Source organism: Sander lucioperca, chromosome 9 (genome assembly GCF_008315115.2).
Source record: "Sander lucioperca isolate FBNREF2018 chromosome 9, SLUC_FBN_1.2, whole genome shotgun sequence".
Taxonomy (NCBI): Eukaryota; Metazoa; Chordata; class Actinopteri; order Perciformes; family Percidae; genus Sander; species Sander lucioperca.
This window is the reverse complement of record NC_050181.1, coordinates 22911457-22929780: the sequence shown is the minus strand read 5'-3', so window position 1 is coordinate 22929780 and position 18324 is coordinate 22911457. Positions and strand designations below refer to the sequence as shown.

The window sequence follows — 18324 nt, the reverse complement described above, 5'->3', positions numbered from 1 at the left end:
CCAATGAAAGGCCTCCTTGCACTGCTGTGCGTACTCTACCCCACTTATGTATGATCGTGAGCTCAATGTGCGTTGTTGCCGCCATTTTTACTGCGAGTCTACAGGAAAATGGAGGAGAAAACTCAGCAAAAATCATAGACAGTATAGAATGGACCAACAGATCCCGTTGCTCTGGACGGAGACCAGTGAAGGATATTAGAAGCACTTTTCCGGTGATGGCTGAGTGTTACTGAGCAGCCTCCAACTGAGAGAGACGACGTAAATGTGACGTGAGCAACCTGTCTGAAAGTTGGAAGTCTTCTGGTAGCTGTGCCAAGAGAAATCTCAATCATTCCCAATCTAGCAGAGACGGAGAGCGTAGGTATATGTAAGGAGATAACATGGACACAGGCTAATTATTGCTAACTAAAATGCTAGTTAACATAAGTAATTAAACTTAATTAACGGTAATTCCTCTACTATGCGACAGTAAGTCGCGTGGTTATGATAAAATCGTTAGCCTTTTTTTACAAAAACGTCTGCTACAGAGCCATAACGTGAGGTACAAGGTAATGGAGCCTTTTATACATTGTCGTGTTTCTTTAGAAATAAACAATGGACAAATAGCATCTTTAAACGCTTCAGATCACTGTCAAAAGTGGCTTCACTGTCAAAGTGACATCAAAATGAATGGCAGTCAATGGAATGCTAACGGGGGGTGATTGTTTGGTAGCATCAAAATAGCGCCATAGGAGGTTCGAGCTCTGAAGCGAAGCTTACCCCCTTGGCAAAAATTGCCACTGCTGGTTGGAGAGCGTTGAGAACAATTGCGGGCGACACAACGCTTTCCACTTGGCATTTGTATTGCAAATGTCATTGCAATACAAACGTCTGTAATATTGTTTTGTTACTGTATGTTTTTAAAGCAGTGATGCAAGACATTTCTAACAAAATCTGATAAAAAAAGTGAAATCTAATTGTAAGTATTGACGGTTATTACCCACGATGATACTTAGCGGTTGGATCATAAATTGTTGAACTACCTGAACAGAGGAAACTGAGCAGAGACCAGCCACATTTCTGCATCCTGAAAACAGGACGACACTCAGATTTATTGGTTTACAAAGTACACAAAATTCCTTCTATATCCATATATCATTTATAGAATGCCTTCCATTAGTTGTGCATCATAATGCAGCTTTAACATTAAGACTCGACATCAATAGGAGTACATGCATAATTAAATAAACAATAAACATATTGGTATTAGAACATATAAAATTGCATAACTCATCCTACCAGCAGTGTATGTTTTTTTTTTTGTTTTTTTTTTTCAATAAAAAAAGAATTATTACTAAGAAGAGATTAGACAAGCAGTATGGAGTGCATACAGAAAAGAGAAAGAAGGGAAGGCGGGGAGGGGGGGTGGGGGTGGGGGGGTGGGCTGGTCATATACGTACATCAGAACAATACTGTGGTCCCAAACACTGAAACAATAACACCACCCTGAGCCAAAATATAAGGACAATTCTCCAATTCAGAAATACATTAACAAAATGCATAGAAAAGTCTGCATCCAAATATCATTGAATTTGAATCATGGGTTAACAAATGAGAGTCAGCAGGGAGAGGACACAAGGGGAAATAAACGCGACCTAAGTATTTACATCCAAACAACAGTAGAGCGCTATTATCACATTGTTTTGTTGCTTTGTTTTTTCACTCTCTCTCTCTCCCTCTCTCTCTTCTTCTGTAACAAGCTCAAGTTTGTTGGTATGTTTGTGCTGAGGTAACACTTCTCCAGCAGAGGAAGCTTCGGTCTTTACCGGTGTTCCAGCCGCAGCAGCTGCTCCTTACCGTTAACGGTTAATGACCGCAGCTGCCCATCCTCCTCCACCTCCACCCGCTCCTGCCCGTTCTCCACGATTCTGGAGGAGGAGAGAACCACGAGGAAGAGAGAGGGTGAGGAAGAGGGGAGAGGGAACACACACTACGACTTTGAACTAGGGCTGCACGATATGAGGAAAATATCTAATTGTGACTATTTTTGACTGATATTGCGAAATGATTCACGATATTGGAGGGAATGCCGTTTTTTGTATCATTATTCTCATTTTCATTCGAAAATATCAGAATTAAAGAAATGTAAATGATTATAGTGTGATTTGTGCGAGGATCTGTACCATACAAAGATTTTTGCTCTAGTCTGTAGGAATAGGATTTGTAGGCCGGGACGTCTCTGCAGCACCACACTACTTCATTCAGAATGGTTTGACACATATTTTGCCTTTAACAAATATTGCTCCCCACCCCCACCCTCCCCCCGTGCAATTTGGATATTGCACTTGTCCTTATCGGATTTTGTTAAAATTGCGATTAATTGTGCAGCCCTACTTTAAAGCAGACACTACTTAGCCTCGCATTGCCAGTCCACACAGCATTCTGGGATGGGATAAAAACCTGCTCTGGTTTATTGGCATTTCTTTAAACCAATCACAATCATCTTGGGCGGCGCTAAGCGCCTGACGGAGCAACGGTGCCTCTGCAAAATAGCCTCGGGAAGGAACTTGTTTTGAGAGAACGTGTGCATTCAAAAGTTGTTTTAGTCGTGCAACAGAAAACTCAGATCTGACAGATAGTCTAGCTAGCTGTCTGGATTTACCCTGCAGAGATCTGAGGAGCAGCTAATCATAGTCCGCGTAAATCCACCGGAGTTTAGAATGCCAACACAAAAGAAAGCGGAAGGTGACGGACATCCGGCCGAAATGAGGGACAGCTGGCGGTACTTCGGGTGGCAACTGAACAATCCTGGAAGTGGAACGTCATCGACATAGACTAGACTTCACTTTACTGGCACAACCCAAAAAGAAAAAGAAAAATGAGTTCTTAGTAAAGACACGGCAACTGTGACATTATTGGCCTCATTCAGCCATTAAAGAGATGTTTATTTAGTTAATTCAGACAAAGACCTCTGTTGAGCAAATGTCCCGTAATGGCTTTCATTCAAACATGTCAAGACAGTTACAGAAAGCGCCACAATGCTTGTGTGATATTTGTGATCTGGTCCGCAGAGGGAGTGCCGTCACAGCTGGAGAACAGCTGGGCACTTTGTTCTAGTCTAACGAACCCATCCCCAAATATATTTCCTCATCAATGTGACACGGTCACATTGATGAGGAAATGATGAAAAAAATGTCACTTCTGCTGTCACTCATAAACACGGACGGTGTAACAGAGGGGCTGAAGTCGACCTATGCTCAATTACAGAAAATTAGCTACAGATGTTTGTTTTAGGGATTGCATGATACTGATATTAGACAATTAGACCGTATTAACGCCCATTTAGACCAGAGAAAAAAGATTGGCCGCAGGGTTGTGCGGTGGTGGGAGTCTCACTTAAATGGTAGATAAATAGATAGAATGATTACATAGAGTATTTCACACTGTTCCTTAAGGTCTCCTGATAGGGTATGTAACATTGGTTGGGCTGAAAATGGCCTGGGTGCTGTTCTATGCTCCTTAATGCAACCCTGTGAAATAGCCCTAGAATGAAACGAGAGGTTGTCTCCCTTATATGGTATGCTCATGAATATTTAGATGAGCTGCACGCTGATTGGTTGGTTTACAACAAACAAAGCTGCAGAGCAAAGAGGCACGGGGGGGGGGCATACACTCTTGCAGCAACACAATCCCTTTTTTTCCTTTTGAGTCTGACCTTCTCAGCGCCACGTTTCCCTTTTCTTTTTTGGCTTTCCATCATTAGACTCACATACTGTCTGTTAACGTTAACGATAGACTTCCAAACGTGCGGCCGGGCCGCTGCATGGTGTTGCTAAAGAACTTGCAATGAGCAGCCACCGGCCACCAAGTTGACGTCAACTATTAGCTTCGTTTGGATTCTCCTGTTTTCGGCGGCAGTTTCAAATTGTGAGATTTGCATAGGAAAGAGGTGTCAATGGGACTTTGAGGTTCTCTGTATGCACATTTTACCCACCGAACTGTCGTTATTCAACTATGACAAGGTAAACTCGGTTTTGCATTCTATCACCCCTTTAACCCCCAATGTAGCACAAGTAGACTTTATATTTCACAATTATTGTTTTCCGTTTTCCCGACTTTACTTCCGTGACAGATGCGCGTCACTTTGAGTCACTTTGTAACACATTCGCCTAGCTGCTAGTGTGGCACGCCTTAAAACCAAGCTAGTTAGAGAGTTCAGATAGATGTATCACCATGTCCAGGAGACTTCAAAATCAAACGTTACGTATGAAAGACTAATTTGTTAACATTTAAATAACTTACCACTCTGAAACGTCCAGTCTAGGTTGTACGGCCGAGCCAAAGCCATGGGTCACTGGCTGAAGCTGGTTTGTTCTGGATCACACTAGCTCGCTTGTCAGGACCTGTGCTACTCTGCTTCTGAATGGCTAGTAGTCCTTACCTAGGTACTGCGCTTGTGTGATTCCGACAAAGATGGAACAGAAGTGAGATGCCTCACTCTGCAGCTTAAAATGAGCGCTCAACAAACAGAGAAAAGAGGAGCTGCAACAATGTGCAGTACGACAAAAAAACGGTGTTTTTTTGAAAATGAAACCATGTAAACCTATTCTGGTGCAACCTCTAAATACAATTATGAACTTGAAAATGAGCATAATATGAGCACTTTAAGGCAGCTTCATTTTACGGAGAAAGAAAGACAAGAGACGGAGGGACTGTGCTTTGTTGTTGCCGGAAACAGTCAGCCGTAACACAAACTCCTGGGCAGTTCAGTGCTTCCGTTTTGTGTTTTAAAACTTCCTTGTGGCAGCGATGGAGGCAGTGATGTTTCCCGTTTCCTGTACGGGACTCTCACACCGCCTCTAAACGGACTGACAAGTCTGATTGCTGGTTACGTGACTGGCAACCACAGTGTTGACATTAGGTTGCGTATCTCCAAAAGTTGAATCCGTCTCAACATTTCGCCCCCCCCCCCACAAATGGAATGGAAGATATTGCATTTTCGCCGGACCTTCTGACGACTGCCACAGTGACTGTGAACGCAGCCATAGCCTTTTACTCATTACTAATGTTTCATAAGTGTTTGATTTCTCCTGAAAACCTGTTGTGTTGTGTATGGCTTGCAGTGTTTCTGTCTCAGCTTGTTTTTTTCTGTATTTGTAGCGAGTTTCTTTGCGCCACGTGTTGTCAAATTTGTAAATGTTTTTTTTCTTCTTCTAATTGCAACAAATGTGCTGTCAAAGTGGTGCTTTGCCTGTGTATTCTTACAGTAAGTCGAGGTGTGCTGAGCTCTCTCAGCCACCATGCGACGTGGGAAGAATGCCTTCAACTACTGTGTGTTTCCTGGTTCATTAAACAGATTTTTAACATTTTACTTTCTTTGTACATAATGGATGACAATGCAACCTGTTGTAGGTTACATACCGTAATGTGACAGCCTTTAATTCAGACACGAGCTGTGTTGGAAGTGTTACAGGTCTGACCTAGTTCAACACTACTTCTACACGATCACTACCACTGCTATAAGTAAAAACCTTGACCAGTTATTTGTTAAAGCTCCTGCAAAATCTTTAGTCTAATGTTTGATTCATCTGAGCTTTGATGCACAAAAAAGTCATTCAGTTTTGCAATTTATCCAGCTCAGGAGATTCTTAAAATCCCACAACCTAATGCTCTGAATGAGTGTAGAGACCAGCTGTTCTCACTCCCGTTTTAATCTGTGAATGGCTGAAAAAAAGAGGTTTCACTCAAACTGATTTGGATGTATTACAAAATGCTTATAAAACAGTAAAATATAAATATATATTTTTTAAATGAAGGAACAGAAGATGTACTGTAATTTAGTACAATTTAGATTTTTTCACCTAATACATTTGTTTCCAGTTTGGTTAGTATTTCAGCAACAATGGATTAGGGATCGACTGATATGGATTTTTTTAGTGCCGATACCGAGATTTTTTTCATCAGCCTTAGCCGATGACCGATATAGGCTGCCGATTTTCTTGAGCCGATATTTGGAGCCGATACTGCTTTTGCTCCCTCAATTTACATCATAAAGATGTAAACCCTGCCACACTGGATTTGTTTTCGGAATCTACTCTGCCATTTCTTTAAAAATAATAAACAAAAACACAGATCAGTGTCACTTCTGCAATCATCAACATTCATATCACCCAAATTATGTGTGCAATGTGCATCATATGGATGGGTGCACTGCATATGGTTAACTGTGCAAGGGTAAAAGGCTTTCATCAACATCTACAACACAGCCTTGATGATGCGTTGCTTGCTGACATATTATGAGACAGATATAATCAGGTCATCACAAAATGTCCTTTGTCAACACATTTAAATAATTTAAGAAAACAATAAACCTGAAAAGTAGCCATTGAAATAAAGTGCTTGATTTGTAATTTAAGACTGCCATGGTGCTGGAAGCCTGCCAGGCTTCCAGCACCAGCACTATGCTAATGGGGGAGGGGCAGTGCATGGTCTGCATGTGAACTGCAGCGTCTCCAGCAACACAGAGCTGCCTGTGGATGCCTGTCTGTAAATAATGCCGGGAAAAAACTATCGGCGAATGCAGCAGCCGCGTACCGGCCAATGCCGATACACGTAAAAACGTAATATTGTAATATTTTTTATCTTTTGCATGTTTGTGTGCTGCTGCGTGTCCCTGTGTGTGTAACAAACATAGCTGTGCACGAGCCTAGGTGCATTTTACTAATGCGCTGTTAAAATAATGAAATGATGCGTTATTGACTTTAAACCAGGTTTTTGTTGGTCAATGGTCACTTTCCGCTGCCTCGAGATAGCAATACGTCAAGAATGCACCTGAACACACCTCGCTGTAAGACCAGCACGCACAGACGGGCGCAGGTGCATTTGTTATTTAAACGACGCGGGCGCTGGACGGGAAACTGACAACTGCGTCGGTCTTAAACTAGCAAAGACACTTGTGTCGGGCTTTGCGCTGCGCCGGGTGCACGATTGGGCCCTTAGTGTCTAAAGGCAGATACCAGTCACTGGGATAATCCAAGTAAGTCAGTATGTAGTCTGGTGCAACGGAAGTACCTGGATGTTAGGCTTTGCCCCTCCCCTTCTGCCATCTGTGTTACCGTTCTTAAAGCAGCCATATTATGCTCATTTTCAGGTTCATAATTGTATTTTAAGGTTGTACCAGAATAGGTTTACATGGTTTAATTTTCAAAAAACACCATATTTTTGTTGTACTGCAGCGCTCTCACTGCTGCAGATCCTCTTTTCAGCTGGTCTCTGTTTTAGCTACAGAGTGAGACCTCTTTTCTTCTTCTGTACTATCTTTGATTGCACTTGCACATGCGCAGTAGCTCAGATGTAGATCATGTCAGCTAGCTAGCTCCATAGACAGTAAAAGAAAGGCTGTTTCTACAACTTCGGTCAGTTACAAGGCAGGATTAGCTGGGAGACTTCTAAATGAGGGCGCACATGTAAGTAGTTCTTTTGTAGATTATGGTGAACTTGTGTGTGTTGTAGCAGTGCTTTGCTATTGAGAACGAGTTAGCATGCTAGCGTTAGCATGCTAGCGTTAGCGTTAGCATGCTAACGCTACGAGCTAATGGTTGTGGTTAGCCTGCTCGTTTCGGCTTGTGACGTCACAAGCCGTGCCGATTTTGAACAGCTCACCCAGAGACTGAAGGCAGGACACATTCAGAAACCGTATCTCACTCTAAACAGCATGGATGGATTTTTTTCAAAGTTTGTATGTGTGTGGAAGCACCAGAGACACAAAATAACACCCCAAATCCCAGAAAGTGATTTTTTCATAATATGGGCACTTTAAAATCCCTTTGCTACAGGAAACAACCACAACCTCCGAGCAGAAAGCTACACGCAAGTTTTGAAGAAAATTTGGATCTTTCAACAAGGCAGGACTGCTTGCTTCTTTCAGTGAATGATTGTAAAGATTTACAAAGAATATGTTTACGGCATTTACTATCTAACAGTGACATGCCAGCGTGTTTGCCCACCGATTGTGGAGCTAGGCAGGATAAAGACACAGATGAAACAATTACTGCTGGTCAATTCTCAATCCTTAAGGAACCAGAAACAGTCGCTGGCAACGATAGGAGAGCCATCCTGCAAATGCCAACATTTCGGGACTCTCTAACTGGGACGTTTTAGGGCCGATTAGTGGGAAGTACACATGGCGATACACTGGTAAGAGGAAATTACATTTAACCATGTATCCAGCTAATTTATATATATATATATATATACATATATATATATATATATATATATATATAGCTCACATTACTGTATTGTATGAACCGTTAGCTTCATTTAATATTGTATGTGGCTTTTGCTTTTTTCAGTTCGCAAATGTTCCACCGAAACAAGTTCCTTCCCGAGACTATTTAGCAGAGCCACCGTCGCTGCGTCTGGAGCTTAGCCCCGCCTTAGACGATTGTGATTGGTTTAAAGAAATGAAAACAACCCAGATACGTTTTTTTTCTTCTATCCCAGAATGTATGTGTGGTGTAGCTGGTCAGCAGTTAATATGTACCTTTTAGTGGTGATCTTCCTGCCGTTGATGATCTTGGTGGAGGTGGACACAGAGCGGAAGTTGCCCATGCCTCCTCCACCACCACCTCCTCCTCCTCCCCCAAAGGAGGTGGAGGAAAAAGAGGTGAAGCCTCCACCTCCCAGACTGCCCATGGTTGTCATGTGACCCATGTGACCCATATGACCCATGGGGCTCATAGAGCCAAAAGAACCGAAGCCTGTGATAAACAGGACAGAGAGAGAGAGAGAGAGAGAGAGAGAGAGAGAGAGAGAGAGAGAGAGAGAGAGAGAGAGAGAGAGAGAGAGAGAGAGAGAGAGAGAGAGAGAGAGAGAGACTCATTTAAACTGGTGACAGTGGTTTGCAACCACTGTGTGATGTTTTGTTTATTTATTCATTGCTGCATGTCTTACCTGGGTCAAAAGGTGAGAAGCCAGCGCCAAAGGGAGGAAAACCGACAAAGCCCCCGAAAAACGGGCTGCCTGTCCGGCTGCGATTTGCTCGACTTTGGTGCCGCCGGCCACTGCCGAAAAATGGATCATCACTAAATGGATCTGCACCTGAGAGAACAGGACAGAAAACAAGAGGAATGGGAGTAGAAAAGTATATTAAAACTGGTGCAGGAGATGAGAAAGATTATGATTCAGGCTGACATTTTTCAAATCTGCATTGGGGTAAAAACTCAACTAAAGCAGTGGCAGACATAATGACGTACCAACTTCTTCACACTGAAATAGTGTGACTTACCAAAAAAGTCTGCAAATGGGTCTCTGCCTCCGAAGAATTCCCTGAAGACGTCGTCTGGGTTGCGGAATGTGAATGGTTCATGGAAATGATTTCCGTTGTGGAAATGGCCACCTGAAACGTCAATGAAAACTGTTTAATAAACAGTGTAAACACGGACCAAAACCAAATAACAGCCCGATTCCAGCCATCTCCATCTGTTCCATTCAACATCAAACTGTGCTTCTGTTGAATTACCCAGCAGCCAACTCTGCTGCGACTGACACACAGGGCCAGATGTACTAACGCTTTTTCTGCCACTTCAGGCGTATTTGTTTCGCATAAAAGCATGGCGAGGACCTGAAAATGGCAAATTGTGCTTTTCCGTGTTATGCATATGCATTCATGGGAGGGGTCAAGGGGAAAGTGGGAGTTTCCCATAAAGAGACGGGAGGGGAAGCGCAAAGTGATGATGACATTGAATCTCTGACTCAGCGTTCACATTCCACTCCAGCAGTTGTTCACTCCTCGCTACATTACAAATATTGGAATCAGGATCATTTCAAACAGTCATAGCATCAGCAGTGGGAATATCGCAGTCTGCACTCAGCCGTATCATAGCAAAAGTACTTAATTCTTTGCTACAGCGCTATTTACGGTATAGTGGGCGAAGAAAGGCGCTGATTCCCCGATGAACTGCAGGTTCAACAAACGCTGCTGACAACCTGACAAAAGGCAAACATGGCTAAGCTGTAGTTTGCTTAAAATATGGAGGAACAAGCAACAACTACAATTACATCATAACTGGATCTTCACATTGAAACACCCTGCAAACTTTTCTGCTGTAGTGAAATGGATAGGAGTCATCATTTAGTGTCATACTTGATATATGTGTTCAAGCTAAAACCAGCTACACACACACACACACACACACACACACACACACACACACACACACACACACACACACACACACACACACACACACACACACACACACACACACACACATTCTTACCCCTTCCTCCGTTGCTCCCTGTCAGTCCCTCTTTGCCATAGCGATCATATGTGCTCCTCTTGTTAGCTGGAGGAGGAAAGTGAAAAATCTCAAAAGTAGAATCACAACAGTACCAGGACCGAGAGGAGGAGGAGGAGGAACTCGTCTACACCCCTCAGACCCTGTCTTGTCGGTATTCCAAATCCAAATTTATTAACAAAGCACATTTAAAAAAACAACAACAGTTGACCAAAAGTGCTGTATAATCAGAGAGAACAAATACATAGAAAGAACACAGTGAACACAAAAACAACAAACCGTATAACAGCAAAATGACAAGAATATAGAAAGGATAGAAAACTATTCTAGTGTGTTAAAACCTGAGAATAAGCATATGTTTTAAGACAGGATTTGAAAACAGGTGGTGTAGGGGCCAGCCTAATATAATAATAATAATAATAATAATAATAATAATTTTTATTTATATAGCGCCTTTCAAGGACACTTTACAGAATTACTGTGGCTAAGCTAAGGGAGGTTGTAGGCTGTGGTGAACAGCTGGTGTTTTAGGAGTTTTTTAAATATGTCCAGGGATGTAGTATTTCAGATATCTGTAGGGAGGATGTTCCAGAGGGATGGGGCTGCAACACTAAAGGCTCTGTCTCTCTGAGTCTGGCGTCTAATATGAAGGGGCAACTCATTCCAGAGTTTGGGGGCTACTGCTATATGCTCCACTCCATTAACTACCGTGCAGAGCTTCACTGGTTTCTGGTGTTTGTGTGCAGACTTGTACAGAGAGTTGGGATACAAACCATCTGACAGGACTTCATACGCCTCGGACAGCTCCTTGAACTTCTTCTCAGCCTCCTCCTTGTTCTCCGGGTTTTTATCAGGGTGCCACCTCAAGGCCAGCTTTCTGTAGCTACACGAGGACAGAAGGAAGAGGACGGCTGCTCAATAACTCGACTGGAAAACATTAAAATGCTGTGGTTATTAGGGCTGAACGACTAATCGTTTCAAAATCGAGGATTGAAAGCATGCAATTAGCTAATCGTGGAGACCGCGACTGATCAAATGTGAATTATTTAGTTGAATGTTTGGTGTAACATTTGGTTTAACATTTTTTTTATTCCTCTCTTCATCCTATAAATCCTGGAATAATGTTGGAATAATGTTACATATCACAGATTGTTTCTAGAAATGTCCTATTTTTCAGTAGATCTTTCATATATTTTGTATTCCTTTATTTAACATAATGGTAGAAGGGGCTACATTTACATAGCTACGTCTACGTTGGTTTAAAAAACGAATATCTTTTGTTGCGTTTACACTTACTTTAGGGATGGGCCGGTTACTGGTTTCAAGGTATACCGCGGTTTGAAAAAGTTAAGGTTTAAAAAACCCTAAAATTTTCCGGGATACCGTTCCTGGGGTATGAGCTATTTTACTTTTATACTTTTATGAGTCGTCAAGGAGAGAAAGTGCAGTTTACAGATCCCTCTTCCTGCCAGTGTATTTAAAAATAAAATACATTTGAGTTCAATGGGGGGAAAAAGTAGTTTTTTTTTACCCAGACATTTCAAAATAATACATTTTAAAGTTGTAATTGCAATACCGCAATCCCGTGAGACTGTGATACTTTTGCTGAAGGTTATCATATCGTCAGAATCTCGTACCGGCCCATGCCTAGTTTACACCTCGCTAGGGCTGCACGATATGAGGAAAATATGCACAATGCGATAACTAGGGGTGGGTGGGGGGGCGCGATACTATGCCGATTCGGCATAGTATCGCGATATTTTCCGTGGTAACACTGTATCGATACACAGACGCCAAGTATCGATATATTATTATATGGTCAGTTTGTCTGCTTGACAATCCCATTTTGCAGCAATGAAATTGAAGTGAGATGAACAAACAGATTAATGTATCTTTTTAGTTTCCTTTTTGGGGACATCATTTGAAATTTGGAAACAAGGTAATAAATTGCAATATATCCCAGAATATTGCAATATGATTAAAATCGCAATAATATCGAATCGTGACATAAGTATCGTGATGAGATTGTGAGGCCTCTGGGGATTCCCATCCCTAGTGATAACATTGTTGAATATCGCGATATTACTTGCGATAAATAAACAGATATAAAAGTGTGCTCAGTTATGCTGCTTTCAGTATTCTTCTCAAATACAACAAAGGGATGAAAGGAAATCATTTCTAACATTCTTTTTTTGAACAAATAGAAAACTGAATTGCATATAAAAAGGCACCACTAAAAAAAGAAGTTTTCTACTGATATTTTCTTTCAACTAACACAAAAGATTGAGTGTCTTTCGGGATATGTCGCAGCCTTTCGTGATGTGTATATTGCGCCAGTTGATATTGCGATGGCGATTAAAAAAACAATATATTGTGCAGCCCTACACCTCACATTGACACTGCTCTGGCGTTTCAGAGCCGCTGAGCCAGAGACATTTTAAACACGTTTGACCGCCTTTTGGTTTGGAATCTGCGTGGGGTTGTGTTGCAGTCCCAACAGCCGCAAACGGAGACCTTTGGCAACACCGACACTGATGCCAATGTTTCGCCGCCTGATTGGATCATGACGTCTCGTTCTCTGAGACTAAGCTACTAACGTTACCATGGCAACTACCAGCAACAGGCAGAGTATACATGTGGCCTCCTGTACACCCCGGCACACGCATGCCCATTATACAAGAACGTTGATTAGATATGCGGGTTGTGCGTGTTAGTTTAAAACAGAGATTAGTTCTTCTACTGGAGCTAAAAACACGTTTGTGCACGGCAATCACTTTTGGCTCAAAACTCCAGTTAAAAAGCCAAAACGTAGCAATGTAAATGTAGCCTGAAAAGCCCATTTTTGGGGGCAGATCGGTCAGACACTGAATTTGTTTTCTGGATAAACAGCAGGGATGAAGCGCACCCTAGCACTTGTCTGCCAGAGGAAAAACGCTATATGGACACATGTCCTAACTGTTTAAATCAATAACTCGTTCTGACTTTACAAATGTGAGACTTCCCTTCACACTCTACAAAAAAGAGCTGCGTGTTGTTGATGAAGCTCCATAGAAAGGTAACCAGCCTATAGGGAGTCATTCATTAGCTGGAGAGCTGCCAGCCAGGGCAACAAGATGATAGCATTGCTGTCTGCTCAAGTGTTTCAGAACATCGCAGCCTAAATACAGTCATGTGAACAAATTAGGACACCCATGCTAACGATGACTAAAAAGAGGAATTAAAAAAACTCATCTTTAGGAAATTGATCGTAATGCCTTAATTTAAAAAAATGAGGAAAAATCCAATCTTTAAGGACACCAATTTTCTTTGTGAATGAATAATGTATCGTAAATAAATAAATGTTCTTCCTTAAAATACAGGCGGCATAAGTAAGTACACCCCTATGTTAAATTCCCATAGAGGCAGGCAGATTTTTGAGTTTTGCAGTTTTAAAGGCCAGTTATTTCATGGATCCAGGATACTATGCATCCTGATAAAGTTCCCTTGGCCTTTGGAATTAAAATAGCCCCACATCATCACATACCCTTCACCATACCTAGAGACTGGCATGGTTTTATTACAGTTAACCTAATAGCTGGTTTGATTTGCATTGAGAGATGATTTTATGCAAAGTACCCCATGCCAATCTCTAGGTATGGTGAAGGGTATGTGATGATGTGGGGCTATTTTAATTCCAAAGGCCAAGGGAACTTTATCAGGATACATAGTATCCTGGATCCATGAAATAACTGGCCTTTAAAAATAAAAATCTGCCTGCCTCTATGGGAATTTAACATAGGGGTGTACTGACTTATGCCCCCTGTATTTTAAGGAAGAACATTTATTTATTTACGATACATTATTCATTCACAAAGAAAATTGGTGTCCTTAAAGATTGGATTTTTCCTCATTTTTTTTTAATTAAGGCATTAAGATCAATTTCCAAAAGATTATTTTTTTATTCCTCTTTTTAGTCAACTTTAGCATGGGTGTCCTAATTTTTTCACATGACTGTATAACATTTCAAACTTAATCAACTCACGCTTTCTTTATTTCATCTGCAGACGAATCTCTCCGTACTCCTAAAACCTGGTAGTAGTCCACCATGATGAGTGGATGAAGGGAGAAACTTCAGTTAACGGGATGAACCTGAAAGAAGAAAAAGAGCTGTCAGCCAAACGCCAACACAACACCGATGTGACTGTCTTCACTATGAGCCCCTCTGGTTAGAGTCCTGGATTTAACAGCAGAGCAACATCAAACTGTGTCAAATCAGATGGGACCATATGTCGTTCACAATTTCACAGTGTGTGTGTGGGACCAGGGTTCGAAATTAACTTTTTTCGCCACCAGCCAAATGGCTAGTTAATGTTCAAAATTCTCTCTGTATTTCTCAGTATGACTATGTTCAGAAGATTGTGGCGTCTTGGTGACTTTCCTGCGCAGAAACTCGAGTGAAGATAATGACCTCTTCTGAAGAGTCCGTCATGTTTTTTTAATCCTCCGTGTCCTCCTTGGCTACTAGCAACTGCGTGGAGGGGGGGCACGATCACGGAAGGCTTGTATCATGTGGACGCGCCAACAGTGTTGTCGCCATTACTTAGAATTCCTCCCGGGGGGCGACAGAAACTACGCACTACAGCTTTAACACTCGTGGGTTTGGCGTCTACTCGTTTAGTTGATTTATTGACAGATCTGTAAAAACTGGGTTTCTTCACAAACAATCATGCAAAAGCACCACTTTAAAACTTGTTTTTTACAACAGACGTGCTTATAAGTTTCTTCGATATAAGTCATTCAGCATGAAAAAGGATTTAAAAAAATGACTAATCAACTAAAGAAATCGTAGTCGACTAAGACCAAAACCACCGATTGGTCGACTAATCAACTAAGAGGGGGCCGCCCTAGTGTAATGCATCATAACATGGAAAAAATGTTTTGTTCATATTAAATAAAGTGATACTGGCTTCAAACATAAAGTGCAACCAGCCCTACAATGAAATTACAAAATTGAAAATGTATGATCAGTTTTCAAGCAACAGTTTTGGCTCTTGGCCTGTATTTTTTTTTTTTTTTTTTGTAGCTGAACAGTGTCTACTTGTGCCCCCTTATCACAGGTTGCCTATGACTGTGAACTTTGTGAACCAAAGACTGACATTCTCTTCTAAGATAGATTAGTTTGAATGTGCATGCGCATGGTTGTGTGTTTAACAAAGGGTCCTTTGTAGCTACTGGTATATCACAGAGCCTTTGGTACACTGAGTCAGTCTGAACTGGTCTATAGAAGCAGAGAAAAGGAAGGAGGTTACACTCCTACGAAAATAGACAATGAGGACAATCAAGAACCAAAATAGGCATTTTGATGACTTAGCTAGTTGAAGTCCTAACATCCTTTTTATATTCTTGATGAATATTCTTTATGAATTCTATGTAGATACATGCTATTTACATTAGTAACTATTACTTTATTATTATTATAAATAACAAGGTGCATTTAAGCGTTGAAGTTTAAAGTATTTTAGGACCAATACATCCAATACTGCACATGGATAGTGATTTCAATTAGCCTACTTCGGTCTGCAATCAATAACGGAGACAATGAGGCAAGAAACTACGTGTGGAAATTAAGGAAATTACTCTGCCACAGTTGAAAACAATACAACATAACCATACAACATAAACAGTCCTAAATCATAGGAAAATAGATTTTGTACACGATAATGTGAATCAGTTCAAACATTGGCAGCAGAGTGATGCCACAATGCTTACACCAATCACATGCATTTTCTTCTGGAAATTCTTCTCCAATAACCTTCATTCTCTGTATTATGGATGCTCCATATTGATATTATACTGATATGGACACTAATCCATACAGGGTCTTCTTTGTTAATGTTAAACATATTTGTTTCTGTATTTATTGTTTGCTTATTTCATATTAATGTTTGATATGTTAACGTATGCACCAACAACCACGGCAAATTCCTTGTAAGTGATACTTACTTTGCAATTAGGGCTGCAACTAACGATTATTTTCATAGTCGATTAATCTGTCAATTATTTTCTCGATTAATCGATCAGTTGTTTGATCTACAAAAATGTCAAAACATGGTGAAAAATGTGGATCAGTGTTTCCCAAAAGCCTAAGAGGACGTCCTCATATGTCTCGTTTTGTCCAAAACTCAAAAGATATTCAGTTTACTGTCACAGAGGAGAGAAGAAACTAGAAGATATTCACATTTAACAAGCTGGAATCAGAGAAATCTTATTTTTTTTAATAAAAAAAATGACTCAAATGATTAATCGATTATCAAAATAGTTGGCGATTAATTTAATATTTGACAACTAATCGATTAATTGATTCATCGTTGCACCTCTATTTGCAATAAATCATTTTCTGGTTTTGATTATTTACTAACAACTGATATAGCCATGTAACCAATAACCATGTTAGGGTGCCCAGCAGGGCATGACCCTCAATACTGATGAATAACAACTGAACTATGTATGTGTCCTGATTCATCACTACACGATATATCTTTCAGGTCCAACACAGCGTTAGCTAAGACACGTAGCGTCCAGACTTAAGTGAACGACTTTAACGCCCACCGTGTAAACCTCGCGACCGTAGCGTTAATTTACATCCCGGTATTTCGGTGCAACACCGGTTCAGCTTTATGAGCGACGCTAGCTTGTTTATCTCTCTTCGACCCTGAATGCCTCCTGCAACCTGGCAAACATTAATACAAAATAACGAGCCAGGAACGGCAGCGTTAACGGGGAAGATATAGTACGTGAGAAATCCATTTTTTTCACTGAAACAAACGGTTTTGTTTATGGCGGTAGCCGCTGTTAGCTGCTCGCCTAACGTAAGCTGGTTAGAGCGTTACCTTAGCTCTGCTGAGCAGTGAACACCAGTAGCCACATTAACGTCAGTTGTGCGGTCAAATACTCTTACCCAATTCAAGTCCAGCTGTCCGTGGTCCCAGCAGATATGTGGGACAGATAGACACTCTGTTATTAAGGTCGTGTCAGAAGCTAAACAGGTTTATTCATGTTCAGTAGCCTGCAGGTTCTCAGATTAGACGCAACGTCCTGTTCCTGACTTCATCGTCTTCTTCTTTGACGTCGAACGGCAGCTTGCATCCTTTAGTGTTGCATTACTGCCACCTGCTGGACTCCTACACTGCCCGTTTGCAGATTTTTCCTTTCCCTGCGATGTTGAAATAAACTCTCATTAACTTACCTATTTATTTATTTTAACGTGCCCATATGAACAGGAATCAAAATGAATGTGACGCCACTCCCTTATTGTATTTGAAATAAATTGCCACTATTTCAAATAGTAAATCTTGACGATCACTGAACTCCCCTGACACAAGACTACAGAGCACTAACGTTACAGAGTCACTACAGACTAGAACTTTGTTTGGTTTCTTATTTGTTCAATGCATTTTTAAGCCATCAATATGGGTACATCTCAACCGTCTTATACACATTTGAAGTTCGTTTGCAAATCTCAACCGAAAGTGCAGAGCCTGTATTGGGAGTGGTGGCCTAGAGGTTAAAGATCCCCAGACCGACAGGATCAAATCTGGGTGGGGAAAGTAAAAGAGCAGCACTTGTCCCTCCCTCATTACCACCACTGAGGTGCCCTTGTGGAGCTGCTCAGTGGCCAGCAGATCAGACTGTGGTTGTACTGGGCAGCTTCCAGGCATGAATGTGCAACTGTGTGAATGTGACAGGTCGTCAATTTGTTCTCAATCGACTTACCCGAATAAATAAAGATTTTTTTATTTTTTTTTTTTAATTCTCTGTAATTGTATCTTTTCATCCGTCAGTAAAAAGTTTATAACCCGAACCTCTCTCATTAAATCTGCACTTTCATTTCTTGCCATAATTTTCTTCACCATCTTCTTGTTTATTGAAGGTACAGCATGCGCATTACCGCCTTTCATCGTTCATATTATATGACATCTGCATAGATAGCACATTCTTCTCCTATCTGCACATTGTTGTTGAAATGACCACAAACTGTTTTGATGACAATTAGTCGTGTCGATTT

General features: G+C 41.2%; 1 protein-coding gene across 1 annotated transcript; it reads right to left on the bottom strand.

The window, feature by feature from the left end:
- Positions 1 to 1052: 1052 nt before the first annotated feature.
- Positions 1053 to 17428, bottom strand: LOC116044001 (dnaJ homolog subfamily B member 6-like). The gene is made up of 8 exons (XM_031291057.2): positions 17218 to 17428; positions 14302 to 14408; positions 11054 to 11163; positions 10263 to 10328; positions 9269 to 9379; positions 8935 to 9081; positions 8525 to 8741; positions 1053 to 1907 (listed from the first exon to the last, which is right to left on the bottom strand). The coding sequence occupies exons 2-8, from the start codon at positions 14364 to 14366 to the stop codon at positions 1802 to 1804; spliced, it is 822 nt and encodes a 273-aa protein (XP_031146917.1). The 5' UTR covers positions 14367 to 14408; positions 17218 to 17428; the 3' UTR covers positions 1053 to 1801.
- Positions 17429 to 18324: the final 896 nt, after the last annotated feature.

Excerpts from the sequence above, each read along its gene's own strand:
- LOC116044001 (XM_031291057.2), bottom strand. The coding sequence starts at position 14,366 with ATGGTGGACTACTACCAGGTTTTAGGAGTACGGAGAGATTCGTCTGCA. Across the intron at positions 9,082-9,268 it reads CCCATTTGCAGACTTTTTTG|GTGCAGATCCATTTAGTGAT; the intron begins GTAAGTCACACT and ends CTGTTCTCTCAG. Across the intron at positions 8,742-8,934 it reads CTTCTCACCTTTTGACCCAG|GCTTCGGTTCTTTTGGCTCT; the intron begins GTAAGACATGCA and ends TGTTTATCACAG.